This window comes from Aedes aegypti, chromosome 2 (genome assembly GCF_002204515.2).
Source record: "Aedes aegypti strain LVP_AGWG chromosome 2, AaegL5.0 Primary Assembly, whole genome shotgun sequence".
NCBI classification, from domain to species: Eukaryota; Metazoa; Arthropoda; class Insecta; order Diptera; family Culicidae; genus Aedes; species Aedes aegypti.
This window is the reverse complement of record NC_035108.1, coordinates 238530999-238552154: the sequence shown is the minus strand read 5'-3', so window position 1 is coordinate 238552154 and position 21156 is coordinate 238530999. Positions and strand designations below refer to the sequence as shown.

Here is a 21156-nt window from a genome sequence, read left to right as displayed (position 1 = left end):
AACTCAACTTTTCACTTTTAGAACGTTTAATTTCCGGATTTACAAAACGGTGAAAGTAAGATTTTCAACTTTCGCAACCAAACCACTACTTTCGTCGCCCCGCTGTATGGAGAGACAAAGTGACTTAATCACGAATAAAAACAAAACACTACTTGAGTCGCTTTTACACTGGTAGAAAAACGTCGCAAGTAACTGAATAAAATGGCTTATCAATTTGTCATAAAATTCTTGTGTGAAATAGTAGGAACTCCATAGTTTTTGAACGCGAGCTCATTGTATGCAAAATATAAGAAATGTACACGTCGAAAATATGTTAAAAAGGTGATTCATTTTAAAACAGTTTCAGAAGACAGGTTGTGATTCTTCTGAATTAATTTTCTAAAAACCGTATGAAAGTTACTTACGTCGATTTGAAAAAGTAATCAAGATTTATTGATTTGATAATCAGACATTTCTTTTTTCAGTCCGTGATGAAAAACCAGAGGTTTTCGAATTAAATTTAAAACGTAAGTTTTTCGTCAGCGTTTACCACACTTCAATAACTACCGTTGGTTTGACCACTTTTCATCTGTACCCCGCTAATTTGCACATCGTTCAGATTAAAAATGGTTCAAACGTCATTTAGCTCATGAAACGGAGTAAAGTGAAATGGAACGCTGTGGAACGGAATGCAGAATCAAAACAAAATAGCCAAACGGGTAACCAGAAGCACGGTTCTAGGGTGACTAGATGTTCAAACTAAAAATGAACCCCGATGGTTTGCATGAGGTACCGTTCAAATTAGCGGGGATGCACGGTACCGCTTCTCTTAGCTCTTAGCTTGTTGAATGCTGAGCGTAGTACCACAGACAAACAGACGTCACACTCTCATCATTGTCCATCGACCAACTTTTTAACGGTCGATTCAAATATATTGTAGGTGGTCAATCCACCATCCGCAGCGCTCGGATCGTTTTTGTTCGCGTTTGACGTTTGCACACTACCGCCATCTGTTGGCCTATCGGCCAAACACACCGATGTTAGCATTGGGCGTACATGTTTTCTCGACTATGAGTTTGATCGCGATTTGTTCTAAGTGTTACGTCTGTTTGTCTGTGGTAGTACCATAGAGTATTCTTCAGTATCAGTTGTTCCTGACCAGACAACCTGTCGCTGCATAAAAAGGCTAGGCTATCATTAAACCATTCATAACCACCAAATAGTGACTCGGTAATTTTTACTGAGGTTACCTATCGCATTTACGTGAAATCCACGTAGGTGCCTAAGTTCATTTTGACATCTGCATATTGTACGTACATTCGGTGTTGAGCTCAAATCTTAAGATGGCGCCCGCCTAATTTTTGAAGAACTTCGGAAGCTGCTGCTGCTGTAAACCCTGTGTAAGATTGATTTCAAGGTAAATATGCTTTTAATACCAAAGAATCCCTGCATTACTTCATATTTTATACCTGATTTATTATCTCTATCAATTATAGCACGCGAAGGCTGCAACAAGACAGACCAGACTCACAAAATTGGGGACACAGGATTCAAAAAGCTCAGATTTAGAATAAAAATATCACAATCTTCTAAGTTTGTTTACATTTTCCAATAGGGAATTAATTATCTTCCAAAGCCTATTAGAAAGGGTCTACCCCGTTTGGCATAATGCCATTTGGCATAATGCCGTTTGGCATACAGTCGTTTGGCATAAAGTCGTTTGGCATAACAGTTGTTTGGCATAATAGTCGTTTGGCATAATTTGAAAAGGAAGATACCACGATGGTAAAGTCATATCCGGGACCATAATGTGCGTCAGAAAATATCATGTTCCTTCTTTTTTCAAACAACATGGCAAATCTTAGGCATTGGACACATTTTTGTTATTTTTTGAATAATAATAGCGCTATAATACCCCGGACATAATGGCATCGGGAATGATGTAATTCCAAAATAGCTTTATTAGATGTTGGTTTTCTTTAAAAATGAAGATCTACAGTATGTCCTATTAATAATTAACAGCAGAATGTACGTTCGCCAGCATTTTATCAACAGCCCCTTTGCTTAATTGAAGGAATTTGATCAAATTCAACGTTTTTCATAATTATGCCAAACGGCGGTTATGCCAAATGGCGATTATGCCAAACGACCGTTATGCCAAATGGCATTATGCCAAACGACTATTATGCCAAACGACTGTATGCCAAACGGCATTATGCCATATGGCATTATGCCAAACGGGGTAGACCCATTAGAAATAAGATTGGTCTTTATTACAGTTAAATTTAATGCAAAACCATCTAGGTCCTATTGATACGCTTTGTAAAGGCTACCGGAAAATCCACGTAGCTCTTACGTGTAGCACCGGTGGGATGGACGAAGTACAAAAGTTCATGCGTTCATTCTGGGCTACCTATGATTCCCGTAAGAGCTACGTGAAAAGTGCGATGGAAAAAAATCACGTATGTTTTCACGTAACAATGGCGTTTGGATTATTTTGAGTGTAGGCAAATGCCAGTACCGGTGACCAGGGATGACAATTTGCTTTATCAGTGTCCTTTGGAAGACCTCCAAAATCTGGATGGATTCTTTGTTCGGGATCAAATTATATAATTCACAAGAAAACAAGCATCCGGTAATTTGTGTTTATAGTTATCATGCCAAAATATTCAAATTTACTACATGATTCGTGTAATTTTGAATGCAAGAGTTGGTTGAAAAAATAACTTTTACTTGTCATCAAAATAATCACGTAACATGGTAGTTTTGACTGTTTAACCCTGTGTTCGAAAAGAATTCATTGGGTAGTCTGCACAAATAAAGTGGTGCTGTGTATTTAACTTAAACCATCAACATGGTATTTTTTACCACAATGCTGTTTTCAGTGTACCGATTTTTGACAATAATAAAAATTTGAATTTTTGCCATACTTTTGAAAATTTCCTATTTTTTTGTGGAACATATTCTATTTTCCGTGTAAATGACGGAAAAATCGATTTGAAATTATTTCAATTCCACCAGGTTCTTCATCTGTGATAAGTTGATTGTCGAAACATATAAAAGGTACACATTTTTTAATTACACGTTAAATTTGACATGAGCACTTGAATGTTATAAAATGATACAATTTTTCAAACATGTTTTAAAAATGCAAAAATGTTTCAAAAGTCGTATAGAACTTTCTTAATATGGATGTTTAAGTCCAAGTTTTAAGTCAAAAATAAAATCATTTTGATTTCCGAACTAAGAAAAAATACACAACATTTCAAAAGGTACCCCATCTAAAGGCGCGGTTAAGTATTATAGAATTAATAAGTTTATAAAAAATAATGTTTTTGAAAAATTATTATGATACTTTTCTCTATTTTTCATATCCTACAATAATCGAAAATAATAACAGAGCTGTGAAAACAAACTTGAGTTGGTAAAAGCTTCAATCGTAATCGGGCTCTCACCGTGAGAACGTGTAGGTAGATCCATCATCAAAGATCAATTCAATTTGACATACCCACACGCAGAGAAAAATATTTTGAAGTCAAATAAATTCTGAATCATTTCAACAATATTTCTGCATTACTTGCCGGAATTAAAATTTCTTATTTTATAGTCCGCGATGAAAAATCAAAGCAATTAGATTGAATTCACTAGTGGTTATTGGATGCATTTAGTTTTCGTTATTTCCAAATAGTTCTCTTAATAGTTCTAGATTGGTTCTTCGGATCGGCATTTATGCTTTGGCAGCCTCAGTGAATCATCCACCAGGAGAATAAGGTAAGTTTCTTGATAACATTTACCATATGTTCATCCCGATTAACTTTCGCCTCTTTAAGCTGATGGTAATCAAAATCAACGAGCCGGAGTAGTGCTCTTCAAGGCAGACCATATTCGATATCAGGAGTTCCTGAACATACGACAGCCAGTCGCACCAAATGAAGGTCAGCCAAGTATCAGTGTCGGTGACAATGGTTAGCGCCTTTTCAATGCTATTCGGATCTCCTGAACCAGTACGCACCACTGAAACTCCTACGTCACACCGTAACATCAATATCATCCGTCGTATTTCATTCCTTCTCAAATTGACAAATACGTACGTAACATGCGTAGAACTTGGCATCGGAATTGATGAATTTCAATAAAATTAGCTCAATTTAAACCTACACGATTTTTATTATTTTAAATGCAATTGGTAGTTGAAAATATCACTTAGAAATGTGTTTATAGTTACCATGCTCTTATATTGAAATTTACTATACGATTGTAGTAATTTTGAATGCAAGAGATGGTTGAAAAAATAACTTTTATTTGTCGTCAACATAACTATGTACCATGGTAATTTTGACTGTTCACCTCTTTCGTTGCCGTCATGGTGAAAATAACGACACAATGTGTTCGAAAAAAATGCATTGGGTAGTCTGCACAAATAAAGTGGTGCTGTGTATTTAACTTAAACCATCAACATGGTATTTTTTACCACAATGCTGTTTTCAGTGTACCGATTTTTGACAATAATAAAAATTTGAGTTTTTGCCATACTTTTGAAAATTTCCTATTTTTTTATGGAACATATTCTATTTTCCGTGTAAATGACGGAAAAATCGATTTGACATTATTTCAATTCCACCAGGTTCTTCTTCTGTGATAAGTTGATTGTAGAAACATATACTGCCCATAAAGGCATAACTGTCCCATATTGAAAAAGTAGGCATTGAGAAAACACCGCCCAAAGTTTGAAGTTTGACTTCTCATACAAATGTTCATGATTTTCTAGTACATTTCTACTTGCCATATTCATTCAGCACAACCTCACAGGTAACTCATTTTGCTTCTATTGATCATCAAAAAATATAAACTTGAACACAATTCATGTTTCGCAGTTGTTATTTCGGTTGAAAGTTCATATAGAGACTGTTATGCCTTTATTTTTCAATATGGGACTGCACCAACTTCATATTTTTCCACAACATTTTCAAACAAAGTGTGTAAATTTTTATGTGCATAGTAAAATACATATTAAAACATGGATGTTTCGACGAAAAAAGGTGTGGGTTCGAAAATCCATATGGGACAGTTATGCTTTTATGGGCAGTATAAAAGGTACAATTTTTTTAATTACACGTTAAATTTGACTTGAGCACTTGAATGTTATAAAATAATGCAATTTTTCAAACATGTTTTAAAAATGCAAAAATGTTTCAAAAGTCGTATAGAACTTTCTTAAGATGGATGTTTAAGTCCAAGTTTTAAGTCAAAAATAAAATCATTTTGATTTCCGAACTAAGAAAAAATACACAACATTTCAAAAGGTACCCCATCTAAAGGCGCGGTTAAGTATTATAGAATTAATAAGTTTATAAAAAATAATGTTTTTGAAAAATTATTATAATACCTATCTCTATTTTTTATATTCTACAATAATCGAAAATAATAACAGAGCTGTGAAAACAAACTTGAGTTGGTAAAAGCTTCAATCGTAATCGGGCTCTCACCGTGAGAACGTGTAGGTAGATCCATCATCAAAGATCAATTCAATTTGACATACCCAAGCAAAAACTTTAATTTTTCTGAAATTTTTTTTATTTAAGGATTTTCTGTCGTATGCAAGTTTATCTCCGCAAAATAGCTGAACTGAGGAATAACTGGAACAATTACTGTAGCATTTTCTGGTGTGAAAGCCCGAATTGCCTAAATGGACTTTTGAAGAATCCATGAACAATTTACCTGTGAAATTTTTCGAAAAACCTTTGGAATAAAGTGTAAAAGTAATCCTTGGATGAAACTCTGAAGAAATCCCTATATGTAGGAAAATCGTGAAAAGAAATGTTTTGAGGAATCCTTGGTCGAATTTATTTCGGCATTCATTGAAGATATTTTGAAAGATTTTGTGAAAAACCCCTGTGACATTTCATAACATCCCGAAACACCTATGAGAGGTCGTAGCGTTCTCTGCATCTTGTGCGAAATGCTCAATGCTAATGCTAACCCTTGGAGGAATTCATTATTTATTTCGTGGTATAATCCATTGAAGTATTCTTGAAGAATTCCTAGGACATGAAAATTTCTGAAAATCACCGTAGGAAGTCCTCAAATTATTTTGTTGGATTTCCTAGTGGATCTTCGAGAAACAATTTCTGTAAGAATATTCGGAAGATGTCCTAGAGTGACAATTGGAATCTCTGAAGAAAATCAGTAAAAAATGAGAATGATTTCAATACCTTACTACAATTAAAGTAAAGAGCGTTTTTTTACTAAAAGAATTGGTCTCTGGACTCCCTAAAATGGATGGCATGTTGCTTTTCGCTCGCGAGCGTGTTGTATGATTTTATGAAGCGCCGTACGTGTCGAAAAAAGGAACCCGACCAACTTGCCCCAGTGCCGTCCCATTGAGGATTTTTTTCGGCTCCGTCGGTGCCATAAGTGTACAAAAATAATTGGCGGACCAAAGATACGAAGCAGTTGACCACGAGGATACGAGATCCGGAATTGTATCCAGAAGATGGACGATCTGGGCCCCTTCTCCTATATTCATTGACTCTTTTTTCTTAAGAATAAACATGTTTTTAATAAAAAATACTGAATCGGTCGATTTTTTTACTATGACTGAAAAAATTCTCATTTTTTATTGAACATCCGTTACCTCCAATATCTGACAGTAACGTTCGACTGCTGAGGGACTTTCTGGACAAAATTCTGTATGAATTCATCCAAGCATCTGGTATAAATTCCCTGAGAAATTTCAGTACAATATGGTGGAATAATTGCTGTAGGAATCTTCAGAGAAATTTCCAGTGGTATTCCTGGATAAATCGCTGAACAAAGCATTGGAGAGTTCCTGAAAGGAATACATAAAGAACTTATAGAATAGTCTCGAATAATTCTCAGGCACCTCACAAAAAGAAACTTCCATTTTCAAAACAGGGACTTTCATTAAAATAGTGACTAAGTTTATAAAAAGAGTTACTACTAGTCCTGGAAGAATTGAGACTAGGAGTCCAAAAGAAACTGCGGAAACTAGGAGTCTAAAAGAAACTGCGATTCATTTTAAAATCCCGTTCTGAAATCTGTGAGAATACTGTCCTAGATTCTATGACACTTTCAGTTAGAATTTGTTCCGTAGTTAACCTTGGATTATATCATTATATGAAAAATCTGCCCAAGATTTTGTAAGTACTATTTTCTGGATTGGTGTCTTGGCGATAATTATGCAGAATTCTGATGAAGATCTTATGGAAGTCAAGTCAAGCTGTGCGATAAAATCATGTACAGGATTCTGTGCAAATCGCAAAAAAATAATACACTAACTGTATTTAATTAGCAATTAGGTACTACTATAGTGTAGTGTAACACTCGTTGAAATAAGAGTTGGTGTTATTCCAGAGGCATTTATAACAAGAAACTACTACCTATGAATATAAGTCAATGTCTTCGCCGAAAGTTGTGAAGAATTTATCTATTAAAGGAACCCTGAACATTTGTACTTACACTTGAGCAGACACACTTCCCATTCGAGCACTGCCCTCTTCCTTCGTCCTGTCCGCATCCATCCGGGCATGCATCCAGACTGCAGTCCAACCCGATCCAATTGTACTCGCATACACACGAATGGTCAATGCACTTGCCATGATTTGTGCAGTTGTTTGGACAGTTCGTCACGGAAAATTCCGCCTTGAATCCCTCCAGTACGTAGTTTGTGTCGCTGTAGAGAAGCACAAGCATCTAGAAATTTGAAAAAAAAAAATGTGAATATGAATTAAGGTTCCTATTAGTTAATTGAAAGAATATTTACGCTTCCGGATGCAGCCAATACTCGTTGCGGTTCCGTTTTCCCGCTAAAACTCCCCAGTAGCGGAGACCGAAACGAATCGCCATCGTATATGAAGATGTAGTCGTACGAACACTCGGTTCCCATGCTGCGAAACGTTAGCGTAATGAACTGACTATCGTTCTGGGCCCGTATCAACCACTCGCAGTGCGAATCTTGTGTGTAATTATATCCGGAGGGTCCATCGCTAATCTCGCCGTACGGTTCGGTGAATACTCGTCTGGTTTTGTCGCACGATTGGTGTTGGGAGCTTTTTGTCAGCGCCAGTTCAACCGTGACCAGTGGTAAACTGCAAAGCAGCAGCAACAGAAACAACATCTTCTGAGCGCCGAAATTATGTCGGTGGAACTGCTGCTGTTTATGTAACGACAATAATTGTATCGCCTCTGTGCGATGCTCTTTGGATGGCGGCGACGATAATGCATCCAACAACGTTTCACTACTCCAATCCATATTGAGCGTTCGTTCCACTACACAGAGAGACTATTCATGTCTTGCATGATACTACCGCTGAGCTACACCTGGTGGAGAAAAAATGTCATGAAAATTGAACGAGCAGATTATAATTACGAGCTAGTTACTGAAGATCTGATCACACTAAAGGGCAGGAAATTGTGGAAAAATATTGTGGATGTCTCATGAATGAGTTCACGTACAATTTACCGTCCTTATCCATGTCAGAGGTTCACAAACGATTGACGATAAACTGAAAACTATTTTTCCAGTTTTGGTAATGACAGTAGTAGATAGCGAGTCATTTTTAGAGATTTGATCTCTATTGTAGTGCAAGTTTCTAAAAAGTATCTATTTTTAATGGCAGGTTCCTTTTTTCTTCTCGTGGACGAATCCTGGTGTAAAATTATAGAGGCTTCAGAGAAGCCTTCAGAGATTGTTACGTGAGGTGACGGTTTTCCCAAGGAAATAATTAAAGAATTCTTCTAGTGATTTTTCTAGAGGTTACTTCTCAAGAACTCTTCTAATGATCTATCTAACAATACTTCTAGGGATTTCCCCAAATTTTTCTTCAAAAAATCGTCCAGATTTTTCCAGCGATTTCTCAAGAAATTGAGAAATTTGTCAGAATTTTGTACAACAAATTTTTCAACACTACAACCATTAGTATTTTCTACAGAAATTACTAAAATAACTTTACAAGGGATTAATTATCCCGTTCCCAGTTATTGTTCAACAAATTTCTCAAATTTTTAAGGAGTTTTTTCAAGAAAACCCACGAGGCTTTACTTCAAGAAAATCCACAAGGGTTTACTAGCTTATACACGGTGCCGGTGGTATGTTGCAATTATTAAAGAAAAATAGGATCTCTAAAACATTCACAAATCGAATGCGTAGATTCTACTGAACTCTACTACGTAGAACTGATTGTTGAAACAGTACGATTCTACAGAAACATTGCTAGTATTATCACAGAACATAATTTCCACAGAATGCGTGATTTTTGCCATGATTCGCCATACCTGGACCACTGTGCGTCGCCGATCTTTATTTATTTATTTATTTCGTCAATCAATTGTAGACTGCATGTTTGCTTAATGCTATGGTGTATTATATCTCAGGGAATTAAAATATTGTCTAAGCTTTGTTCGCGACATGGTCAAATCAATTTCTGTGTAATGCTGATTATAAAGAGAAATCATTTGATTTATTGGGCCGAATTTGGCATAGTTGGTTCGATGATTGTTTGATGCGAACAAATTCCGATTCCTCAACTGTCTGGCGGGCGTGTAGAAATTCAAACTAGATAAGAGATTGGTGGAATCAATACGATGCGATACTATATCATTGACAAATGAAATAATGGCAAATTCGTGACGCTCCTTTAAAGTGTGTATGTCAATAAGCATGCATCGAGCCTCATATGATGGCAGCGGAAACGTTGTCCAGCCTAATTTGCGTAAGACATATAAGAGAAATTGCGTTTGTACTGATTCGATTCTATCGTAATGTGTTTTCATATGTGGGGACCACACAATACTACAATATTCTAAAACTGATCTCACAAAAGCAATGTACAAGGTTTTAATCGTATATGGACCCCGACAATATGAGCTAAAACGCCTTATAAAGCTTAACATATTGGTTGCTTTATGGACATATAATGGTCAGTAAATGTAAGTTTATAATCTAATATAACACCTAAATCTCTAATCTTATCACACCCTTGAACGTCTTGATATTCTAAAAAGACAGTACCGTGCACCCCCGCTAATTTGAACGGTACCTCATGCAAACCATCGGGGTTCATTTTTAATTTGAACATCTAGTCACCCTAGAATCGTGTTTCTGGTTACCTCTTTAACTGTTTTGTTTTGATTCTGCGTTCCGTTCCACAGCGTTCCATTTTACTTTACTCCGTTCCATGAGCTAAATGACGTTTGAATTATTTTTAATTTGAACGACGTGCAAATTAGCGGGGTACAAATTAAAAAGTGTTCAGATTAAATGTGGTCAAACCAACGGGGGTACCCGGTAATCTGTGGTGTATTACGTTTTCTGCTGTACACCCGATTCTGTTTTTGCACGGGGGATGTGTTGGAGGAAGCACAATTATGTGCAACATCAACGTTTCATTTCCACTGGGTTGCGAGGAGCAACATAGCTGCGCAGACGTTGGCCAGGCGTTGCCATGGTAAACGATCGCAGCAATCAGTTTTTTCCTATGTTTCTAAATTTGAATAAAATTTCGCTCTCTTGGCGTGTAGCCTTTCAGTAGTAAAGACGTGTTTCATTTTCGCTCCCGAACCTGGTTCTGACTCTGCTAGTTCTCGAACAGGTTATCGGCCCAGCAAACGTGACCCGCGTTCCAGAAAATATAGCTCAGGTGAGAAGTTCCCTGTTTTCCGGAAGCTGTCTGAAGATGGAGTGGGCACGAATCGTGAAGCTGACCAACACGAACTACGAGGCGTGGTGTTTCTCGATGCAAGCACTGCTACGACGCGAGCAAATGTGGAAGTATGTTGACCCCGGTACTCCACCCGACCCGGTGACGGATGCGTGGCGCGAAGGAGATGAAAGAGCGTTGGCCACGATCCAGCTGACGGTGGACGAGAGCCAGTACGGGCTTATTCGAGGGAAAACGACGGCAAGGGACACGTGGTCGGCATTGAAGGACCACCATCAGAAGGCGTCGTTGGGACAGAAGGTAACGTTGCTGAAGCAAATTACGAACCAGAATTACCAGTGCGGTGACGACATGGAGGCATATCTGGCTGGCATCGAAAAGTTGTACGTTCGACTCGAAAATTCTGGCTTCGAAATGAGAGAGTGTCTCAAAGTGGCGTTAATTTTGCGTGGCTTGCCGGATTCGTTCAATCCGCTGACTACTGCTTTGGAGGCCCGGAACGAGGAGGAGCTGACTCTCGATTTGGTCAAGGTGAAGCTGATAGATGAAGCGGATAAGCAAGGGAATCGAAGGAGTAGTTTGGACGAGCAGGTGTTGCGGACCAGTGGAACCACGCGTCGGAAGGATGTAGTTTGCTTCTTTTGTGGGCAGGAAGGTCACATGAAGCGAAACTGCAAGGCGTTCCTGGAAGAAAGAGGTGAGATAAAGGAAAAGAAGACAGATGAAGCTAAGATAGTGCGCGAAAGTGAAAACTATTCGTTCACCTTTATGGTTAGCAGTGGTGCGCGTGACGCGAACACGTGGGTGGTTGACTCCGGCGCGACGTCGCACATGGCTAACAACCGTAAAGCGTTTTCGAAGTTGGACACTAGTGTGTGCCCGGTTATTTCGACCGCGAGTGGGAGAAAGATACGTACCGGTGGGATTGGCGACTGTACGATTGACTGCGTAGTCGGTCAAAATCAAAAAGTTTCGGTTACGTTGACGGACGTTTTGTATGCCCCTGCGCTGAAGGAGAACCTGGTTTCCGTTTCAAAACTAGCGGCGAAGAAGGTAAAAGCTGAATTCGACGAGAAGCAATGTCAGCTAGTGTTAAGAGATGAAACTATTGCGATTGCTGATAATGTTGGAGGATTGTATACTTTGAACGTTTTCAAAGAGAGTGCCATGATGGTCGGTGTTGTCGGCTCAGAGGTGATTCAAAAAAGGAAGTATCGAGGAAGCAAGATTCAAAAGGAAGGAACTACTACCGTGAAGAAAAAGCCTGCGAGCGGTGGTGACGAATTCGATTCGATCTCTGATGGTCAGTACGATGACGCATCGGAAGACGTATTTTATGATTGCGAGAATACGGAGACAGTTGATGTTGAGGAGGAGTGTTGGAGGAAGCACAATTATGTGCAACATCAACGTTTCATTTCCACTGGGTTGCGAGGAGCAACATAGCTGCGCAGACGTTGGCCAGGCGTTGCCATGGTAAACGATCGCAGCAATCTGTTTTTTCCTATGTTTCTAAATTTGAATAAAATTTCGCTCTCTTGGCGTGTAGCCTTTCAGTAGTAAAGACGTGTTTCATTTTCGCTCCCGAACCTGGTTCTGATTCTGCTAGTTCTCGAACAGGATGTGTACCGTGCAAAAAAAGTTTTCAGTTCAAAATTTCAAAAACCGTGCAAAAAAAGTAACACCATTTCTCGACGTTTCATGCAAAAATAAGGTTTTGGCGGAAAAAAATGTATGGAAACTTTTTTTGCACGGCCGTGTAAAAAAAATCCGTGCAAAAACAGAATCGGGTGTATGTGATTAGATTACATTTTTTGACGTTTAATTCAAGTAAGCTTTTACTACACCATTTATCAAATAAACTTATTTCATTAAGATATATGTCGCTGTCTTTTTTACTATTGATTTCCATAACAAGTTTCATATCGTCAGCATAAATAAGAATTTTAACATGTTTAATCACATATGAACTATCATTAACAAACAATATGAACAACAATGGACCCAAATGTGAACCTTGGGGAACTCCTGCTGTAACATGAACAGATTTAGACAGTTTTCTCTCAAATCTTACTATTTGTTGGCGATCTGTTAAATACGATTCAATCCAGTTGAGGAGTCTCATTGCAATTCCCATTTTATTTAACTTGAAAATCAACATAGGAATATCTAATCTGTCCGTGGTTACCTCTATCCATTGCATTTAAAGTGTACTTTACAAATTCCAAAAGGCTTGTAGTAGAACGACCTTTAAAGAAACCATGTTGTGCATTCGTTATTCTATGTTTTATTTGACTAAATACATTTTTATTTATAATTGATTCAAATTGTTTTGGAATGGATGAAATAATAGCTATTCCACGATAATTTCAAATACCAGATTTTTTACCAGACTTGTAAATGGGTAAATGGTTTCATTCTTTTGGAAATCTGCCCTTTTCAAGTGACATGTTGAACAGCCAAAATAATGGTGCTGTAAATTCATTGGCTAAGTTTTTCAGTAAAACAGGTGGGATTCCGTTAGGACCTGATTCTTTGGTGGAATCTAAATTCTTCAATCCTGTTAAAATGTCCTGTGCCAGTATTTGACTAACACCGATATCGCTTTTAAAATCAGGAAAACTAGAAAAATAATCAAAATCACGAAAAATATCCGAAAAGTTTGTATAAGTCTCTTGGAAAAAAGTAGAAAAAAGATTGCAAATGTCATCTGGATTATCTGCTGCTTTATTATCCAATGCCATTTTAGATGGAAAGTTAAGAGACTTCATCTTAGTTTTAGCATAATTGAAGAAATTCCTAGGGCAAGATTTAAAGTCATTTTCAATTTTTGTGTTGTACTCTTCAAGTGCAGTGAATATGGCTGGATTAAGTTGGTTGACAATATACAAATAATTTTCTAAACTTTCTTAAGTTTTTTGTTGCCTGTAAATTTAATAAGCCTTTCGCTCACGATTTTTCAAATTTTTTATTTGCTTATTAATCCAAACAGGATTTTTTGAACCATTCCTACGACGTCTTCGCAAGAGTGGAACTTCCATCTGAATAATTTCCGACAAAATTGAATAAAAACCCGTAACTGCATACTCTAAATCTCCCTGATTGTTCAAAACGGATGGCCAATTTATTCTTTCCAATTTCTGTTCGATTCCGTTATAATAGGCGTTTTTATAGTCAAAGAAATTCTCAATAAATTCCTTCACCGTAGTACGTCGCCAATGTTGATGCATTTCACTCAAATTATAAGCAGTTAGCCAGTGGTTTCTTAGAATCTATCGCTGGTCATACAAACAGAAATTTTATTTCTTAATTTTTTTTTATTTTATTATAAATTTATCCAAAACATCTTTAGGTTCTTGAAACTTTAAATTTTCCGGGCTATCATACATTTTGCCTTTAAAAGATATTTGAAACAACTGGTATGTCATTGCCAATAATTCAATGAATATTATTTGTAAGTATTACTTGAATAACTTTTTGAGAATTTCTATCGATATTTTTTACAGGAGTCACCCTAGACTTTCAAGAGGAATCCTTAAAGTTTTTTGCGAAATGTTTCACGTTAAAATGCCAAAAAATTGAGCTTCGAACAAGGGGCACTCAAAGGGTGGTTCGCCATGTGCGCCATGAGACCACGCTACGGCTCTGTTTTTCAAGGAGTTCCAATGCCGATTTTTTCAGCTATTGTTCCAGCCATTTTTATAATGACGTTGTCGAGAACTCATCTACAGTTTCTCCCAGGATTTGCTTAAAATAATACGTCAGAATTATTTACAACATTTCCAGGATGCTCTCAACAAATTACATGAGGGATTCCTAATGAAGTTACTCCAGACATTTCTATAAGAATTTCTCCAGCATTTCATGCAAGAGTTATTCCTACAGTCGTTTCCTTCTCTAGTGAAGGCTGCATCATTTACAGACTAAACGCATTTACGCATTACGGTGAATTCTGCCGTAGAAATTCGGCAAATTAAAATATAGTAATTCTGAATGACAGACTTGTTTTAAAAATTTAGTCGAAAACTGTTAAAAATTACCGTACTATGTTAATTTATATCACCAAACTTTTCAGCTATTGAGATTTCACCGGAACCCGTAAAATAATCTAAGAATGCAAGGTTTCACACCAGCAAACGATACAAAAATATTAAAGTAATTCCTCCGATCTCTACACAATTTCTTCAGAAAATCCTGCAAAATAGTATCCATGAATTTAATTGATTTTTACTCCAATAATTATTTTACCAATTTATTCACTTTTGCTTCGTCAGTACCCAGGATGAAGCACCCTTTACTCGGTAACCACATGCCCACTAGTTAAGGATGTCCCTCATCACCCTCCATTGATTATTTCCGTCGATAAAACCCTCCTCGTGAATTGCGTCGATCATCCAGCAAGTATCTTATGATTTCCAGAAGGCCATAGTATTGCGGAAGTGTTGAGCAGCATTGACTGGGATAATGTTTTGGATCGTAACGAAGTTGATACTGCTGCTTTAACCTTTTCACATGTCTTGGCATACGTCACTGACAGGCACGTCCCAAAAAGAGTGCATCAAGTTTTGCGACTTCCTTGGCAGACTGCAGAACTGCGAAAAATGAAGTCAAATAAAAGAGCAGCTCTCCGCAAGTATACTAAATTTCGAACACCCTCTCTAAGATGCCATTACGTGAGGCTCAACCATGAATATCGATGCGTAAGTCGTCAATGTTTTATGCGATACCAACGTGAATTCAAATTAAAGCCAAAATCTTTCTGGAAATACGTTAACGAGCAGCGTTTGGGCTGCCATCGTCAATGGAATTGAATGGGAGAGCCTCTACTCAGGAAATCTGCCAGCTTTAAGGTGAAACAGTTTGGAATCAACTTCTAAGATTGCACTAAAACTTCAAAGGCACAAATCTCGCAAAAAAGCATCCAACAACAGTGCACTTTTTATTTTGGCTTTGTGCACTAGCTGAAAGCTTAGAATAAGAATATCAGAAAGGTTTGCCAACTATTTCTCTAGTTTAGTGCCTTTGAAAACGTGAGTAGGGGCACAAGTCGGCCATTGTGCCAGCCATCTTCGAATTCCGAGATGTTTCATCTTAAGCAGCCATGAAGTTTCACTTGTAGCCAGAAATGTTCCTTTGAACGACCAAGCATTAGGTGCAAATTTTACGAAAAAAAACCCGGAAGGATTTCCATAAAAATCCAAGAGGAATTTCCAAGATAATCCAAAAGGAGTAAGATTTTCAGAAGAATCACAGAGGATCAGAGAGATAACTATAGTACCGTCGATGGGTCTAGGGGGTGAGATTGAGTCAAAACGGAAAAATATGATCTATGAAATATTTCAGCTAATAACGCTAATATTACTAAAATTAACAATTTATATGTTAGAGAACATATTATTATACATAATTAATCACAATAAACATTTTTTGAAATACCGTGACATGCTCTATTACCGTGAGGTTAAAAAAACTCAAGTTTCAATCGATCATATAAAAATAACGTATGATTATTTTCAAGTCTTTCATGTTTTATATAGTAGACCGTTTTATATACTTTGCATAAAAAATATGATTTGGACCATTTTGAAAATTTTAACCATAGTTACAGTTGATGTTGTTATACATACCAGTGTTCCAAATACCGTGCATCTGACCCCGACTGCCGGGTCACATTTTGAAACATCTCTCAATTGAACGAACGAAGCGCATCAAAAATAAAAATTTTGTATCAAACAACGTATTGAGGTTTGCATGATTGATTCGGGAAATAAAATATATGTTTCACTTCGCCATTTTGGAATTATAACTGAAACACGGTGTTTGGAACACATAAACAACCGTGCCCTAATACCGTGTGTTGGTACCAGGCGATTACATTCTAACATTATTTTTGTTTCCTTGCGTGTGCAACTTTAGTTCAAGTTTGTCATGGCTTTCTAAATACTACTTAATGTGCTAACGTTTGTGACAATCATTTAGAAAAATAAATAATATAATATGCTAGAAATCCTCATAATTCCCAAATACACGGTATTAGGCAACACACGGAATTAGAGCAGGTCACGGTAGTAGTTTTTACTCATTTTGTGGTGTGTGCTAACGTAAGAACTAAACGACACATACAAGACGCGACGCGAGACAAGACATAACACTTATCGTTCTTACAATCGTCAAAAAAGTTTAAAAAAATTACCTTTTGTCGACCGGTTTCGGGCGCGATGTAGCCCATCTACACACGTCGGAGTTTTTGTTTAACATATCAACAAACTTGTATGTTGAAACTAATGAAAATTTACAACATTAAATTTCTTCTGTGCAAAGTATCACGCATGTACTTTGACCTCTATTGTTGTAATAGTAGAAGGCTGAAAGTCTTTTCAATACACTTCACTCGTTTTATCCGGAATCTATTTGATTTTTCCACAAAAACAAAATATTTTTTTTTCGGTGAGGTGTCTAAAACATTGAAAATGGGGGTGAGATTGGGTCATACAAGAACGATTGTGAATAAAATCACAAGTCTACATTTTTGTCGTTTTACGGTACCGTGTGTACTCTTTCATCATTAAGATGTGTTTACTCATTATAAATACAGCATGTCTGAAACATCAAACAAGTCTACTTGAGGAATCCGTGCATTGAATAACAATGCTACGATCTAGCAACTTTTTTTTCGTGTGCAGCAACATCGTAAAATTTTACCATATGATTTTTTATTATATTTAATTTTTTATTAGTATTTTAATATCAAATAAGTTGGATCGCTGAAATACCGGGATTATGATGTCAACAACTACCTGAAATCTGTTGATCGTGGAATGTCGCACCGAAATTAAACTATTTGCGAAGGTTTAAAATAATCACTATATCAGTACACCTTTGCGGAAACTCAATAGGATTTATCGCAATGTGGATGAGACTTCGAAGACAATTTGAAAAAAAACAAGAAAATTTATGTAAACTTGACGATAAATGCTGAGTTTACATTTTATTCTCATAGCTCTTCAATTTTTTGGTATAATCGTACTTTTAAGTGGATTTATCATACTTGTAAAAGTCTGATATGTCTTTTCGTCTTGCTTGCATCTTATTTCATCAACATTTTTCTGCCGTGAATGGTTTTGCAACCATATTCTTAAAAACAAGTCATTTCAATTATCGTGACCCAATGTCACCCCCTCTATGGGATGAGATTGGGTCATTTTTCACTTGTAGTGCCGTAGTAAATTACTATTTTTCTTTAATTTTTTTTTTTATTTGTCGGTTGCGATAGGGGTAGTACTGGCACTCTTAATCTGCCCTACGCTCCTTCCCAGCATTTGCTTTTATAAGCCTCTATTGCGTTCATCACACAGACGTTCCTAAGCAATGTTGCTCAAATGGTCACTGTGTACCCTAGCAGCAATCAGCCCTTACCGTAGTTTTGCAGTCTAGTAGTTCAGACTACTATCAAACTATGATAAGGCCTGAAATGCTACTAGAGTGGTTAAAGTGAAGAACGAAATAGTTTTATTAAAATGTCCTCATTCCCCATTTCATTTCGTCACTCACTATCGTCATTTTTATTTCCGACACTATCACGTATATCACCGATTATCACTCATCAACTATCGTAATACACTTCAGATATACTTTCCATTATATCACTTTTCACATCACATCATTTTCATATAAATTCATTGTTATTACCATTTACCATCTGTTAGCACTACTAGAAAATTAAAAGATATTCAATTTAAATGTATCATTATTTTTGTTGCTGTAGAGTCATTACTTTTCAAACTACGATTTAGCACTATGATCAAGAAAGTTTCAGTAAAAAAAAATCACTTCGATCCATTCTTCTGAACTAGCTGTCATTATTACCACTTTTATCATGCACGTTTGAAGAACTAGGCAATAAAGTTTATATTCAGAGAAATGATTGCACAATGTATTATGGCCATTATTAAATTAGTAGAGTTCACATCATTATTATTATATTTTTAACAAAACTATCAGAATCGCTTTCAATTTCATTTTCAAATTTTCATCACCATAGATTTTATTATAAAATCACTATTAGCACCCTCACAATCACTAAATTTAATAACAACGAGTGTTACGCGCAGTTCCACCAAACACCCATTCTTATGTTGCATTATAAAACGATTGATCACACGTTAGTTTCGAAACTTAACAACCATTACTGATTAGTACAAAGGATGCTACAGCTCGTGGTAAACGAACTGAAGCATCAACAACCAGCACTGGTTTATAAGTAACTAATGAGCCCTGGCGGTCCCTCCGTTCGAAGAGGACCTGATAATATGCCGAAACATATTAACAGATCCTCCGCCTGAATGCAGCCGTTTCATGATAAATCATGAACCGTTAGAGGTGTGCCAAAGTATTGGGAAGGTGATATGTTTCACAGACGAATATTATTATGGTGCACCTTCTACTTTGGTACCGTCAAACCCTGTGATCGTGGCCAGGGTATTTTTCTTTAATTTTTTATACAGTTAATGTCTCATCAAAGTACATACACACCAAATTTGAAGTCTATTGGAGTTAAATTGCGATAGTTATTAAATAAATAATTCGCACGTAGCCTTTTTTGACCTATTCTCACCCCCAACGACGGTAGTTTCAGAAGGATTCCCGAAAAAAAAACAAAGATGAATTTCCGAGAGATTTCTGGAAGAATCCCAGAAGAATTTTTCGGAAGAATCTCACAGGGATTCTTGGAAGATCCTCTGAAAGATTTTCTGTAGTATCATAAAGAAATTGCAAGAGGAATTCCAGAAGTATTTCCGGAATAATCCTAAAAGGATTTTTGGACGGAGCACCTCGAGATAAGTGTATGAACTACAGAGGGATTTCCTGGCAAATTTCAGAAGGATTTCATATAAAGGATTCTATGAGGATTACCGGAAGAACTTCAGAGATTTTTGGGATAATTCCAGATAAATTTACGGAAGAATTGATGAAGGGTTCCAGAAGAATCTCAGGAGGATTTTCAGAAGTAAAGAAAAATCTGGCTCGACCGAGTTGGCAGGACGCGCCCATACTCATGTGTAAACCGAAGGGCAGTAGAAAAGTTACACGAGACTTCTTTGGAAACGAAAATCTGAAGAATAGCTGGAATAAAATTATGAAATACATTGTTTGAAAGATGTTTAAATGCGTACCATGGGGAGAAGAAAGTTTATTTGAGAGAGGTCCATTCGGCCTAGTAAGTATATTCGAAGTATTGAAAAAAAAAATACAGTACGACTTTATTGAATATTCACATTTTCATTCAAAATGACGAACATCATATTAAGATTCTTTACGTTTTGTTCAAATCTATAATACAGCTGTCGTTGAAGATTTTGAGAAATTTTGAACAAAACTGATGTGCTTTAGGACTGTTTAACAATTTTGCATACATCATAAATAAAAAAAAAAGATTAGGATGAGTTTTTTAAAAGGTTTTGTTCGTTGTTTGTTGTTTTGTTCCAAATACAAACAACTTAAAACCTTCGCCTTGTGCCTTTGATATCATCGTGAGTAGGGGCACAAGTCTGCCATTGCGACAGACATGTTTATATCTTCCAAGATTTTTTGCTCACAATAGTGACTTATACCTGTAAAAAGTGATATTAGATTAAATGCTTTCGAAAAACAAAAGACTTCATAGCGATTACGTTTAAAATAGTGACTCGCTACTAGCCCTGCATTATTATATGGCACATGAAAAATCTAATTTGACTTTGTAATAATATTATGTAAAACGTTGGGAACCTCTGATGAGAGTAAACATTGACTTCCTCCAGCCAAAAAAAAAAACTCAATAAAATCTCACCTTTTCTACTTCGCCATTTAGTTAGCTAACATATACATGTTGTTCTACTGATTACACCAACAAATTATCAGAATTCACTAAATATTAGCACTATTTATGCTTCAACTCCCACAGGAGTTCAGAATTTTTCATCTCCCGTTCGAAGCTTTCTCGGAGGGGGTCGTTTCGTGATGCCTAATTTTCGGATCGCTGCGCCAACAAATGCGTGCCTTTTTACGGCAAAATAATTCGATTTACACTTTCACCAACACCCGCGATCGATGCCTTTTCACTTTTCACGTCGGAAAATTCGATCGAAAAGTTATTTGATATGTTTATTGCACAGAATTCGGGGAAAACAATTCGCAAGACTGAAATTTTCTCCTGGTGGGAGTTTTCACGCACTGTCATTCTTTTCAGGGTGGCCATATCGATTAGTAGATCATCATTGAAGAACTTTTGAAATAAGATTGATGTTAGTTCTTTTTTGAGTGCGAATAATGCTGATTATATTCATATTTCGCTGGGTTACTAATTATTGTGTTCATGACATGTTACAAAGCATCAAATTTAACATTATAACACCTAATTAACAAGAATTTTTCGAGTCATTTTTATCCGTTGGGAACGAGTGCAATCGAGATCTGTTAACACTGCTCAAACACCAAAGTCAAACGGCAACGTGTTCAC

General features: G+C 36.7%; 1 protein-coding gene and 1 long non-coding RNA gene across 3 annotated transcripts in view; one reads left to right on the top strand and one right to left on the bottom strand.

Moving 5' to 3' along the window:
• The window catches only part of LOC5564197 (multiple epidermal growth factor-like domains protein 8), a 42879-nt gene extending 22002 nt beyond the window's left edge, over window positions 1-20877 (bottom strand). Inside the window, exons 1-3 of one of the 2 annotated variants that reach the window (XM_021844538.1) lie at window positions 20488-20877; window positions 7763-8319; window positions 7459-7692 (exon numbers count right to left, since the gene is read on the bottom strand). In XM_021844538.1, the coding sequence (XP_021700230.1) occupies window positions 7459-7692; window positions 7763-8251 (723 nt within the window). In that variant the 5' untranslated portion in view covers window positions 8252-8319; window positions 20488-20877. The remainder of the gene's footprint in view (window positions 1-7458; window positions 7693-7762; window positions 8320-20487) is intronic. The other variant, XM_001648489.2, reaches the window with a different exon arrangement.
• LOC110676482 lies at window positions 3425-4132 on the top strand. Its single transcript, XR_002500431.1, has 3 exons — window positions 3425-3445; window positions 3680-3750; window positions 3810-4132. It is a non-coding gene; the product is annotated as an uncharacterized LOC110676482 (long non-coding RNA).
• Window positions 20878-21156: the final 279 nt, after the last annotated feature.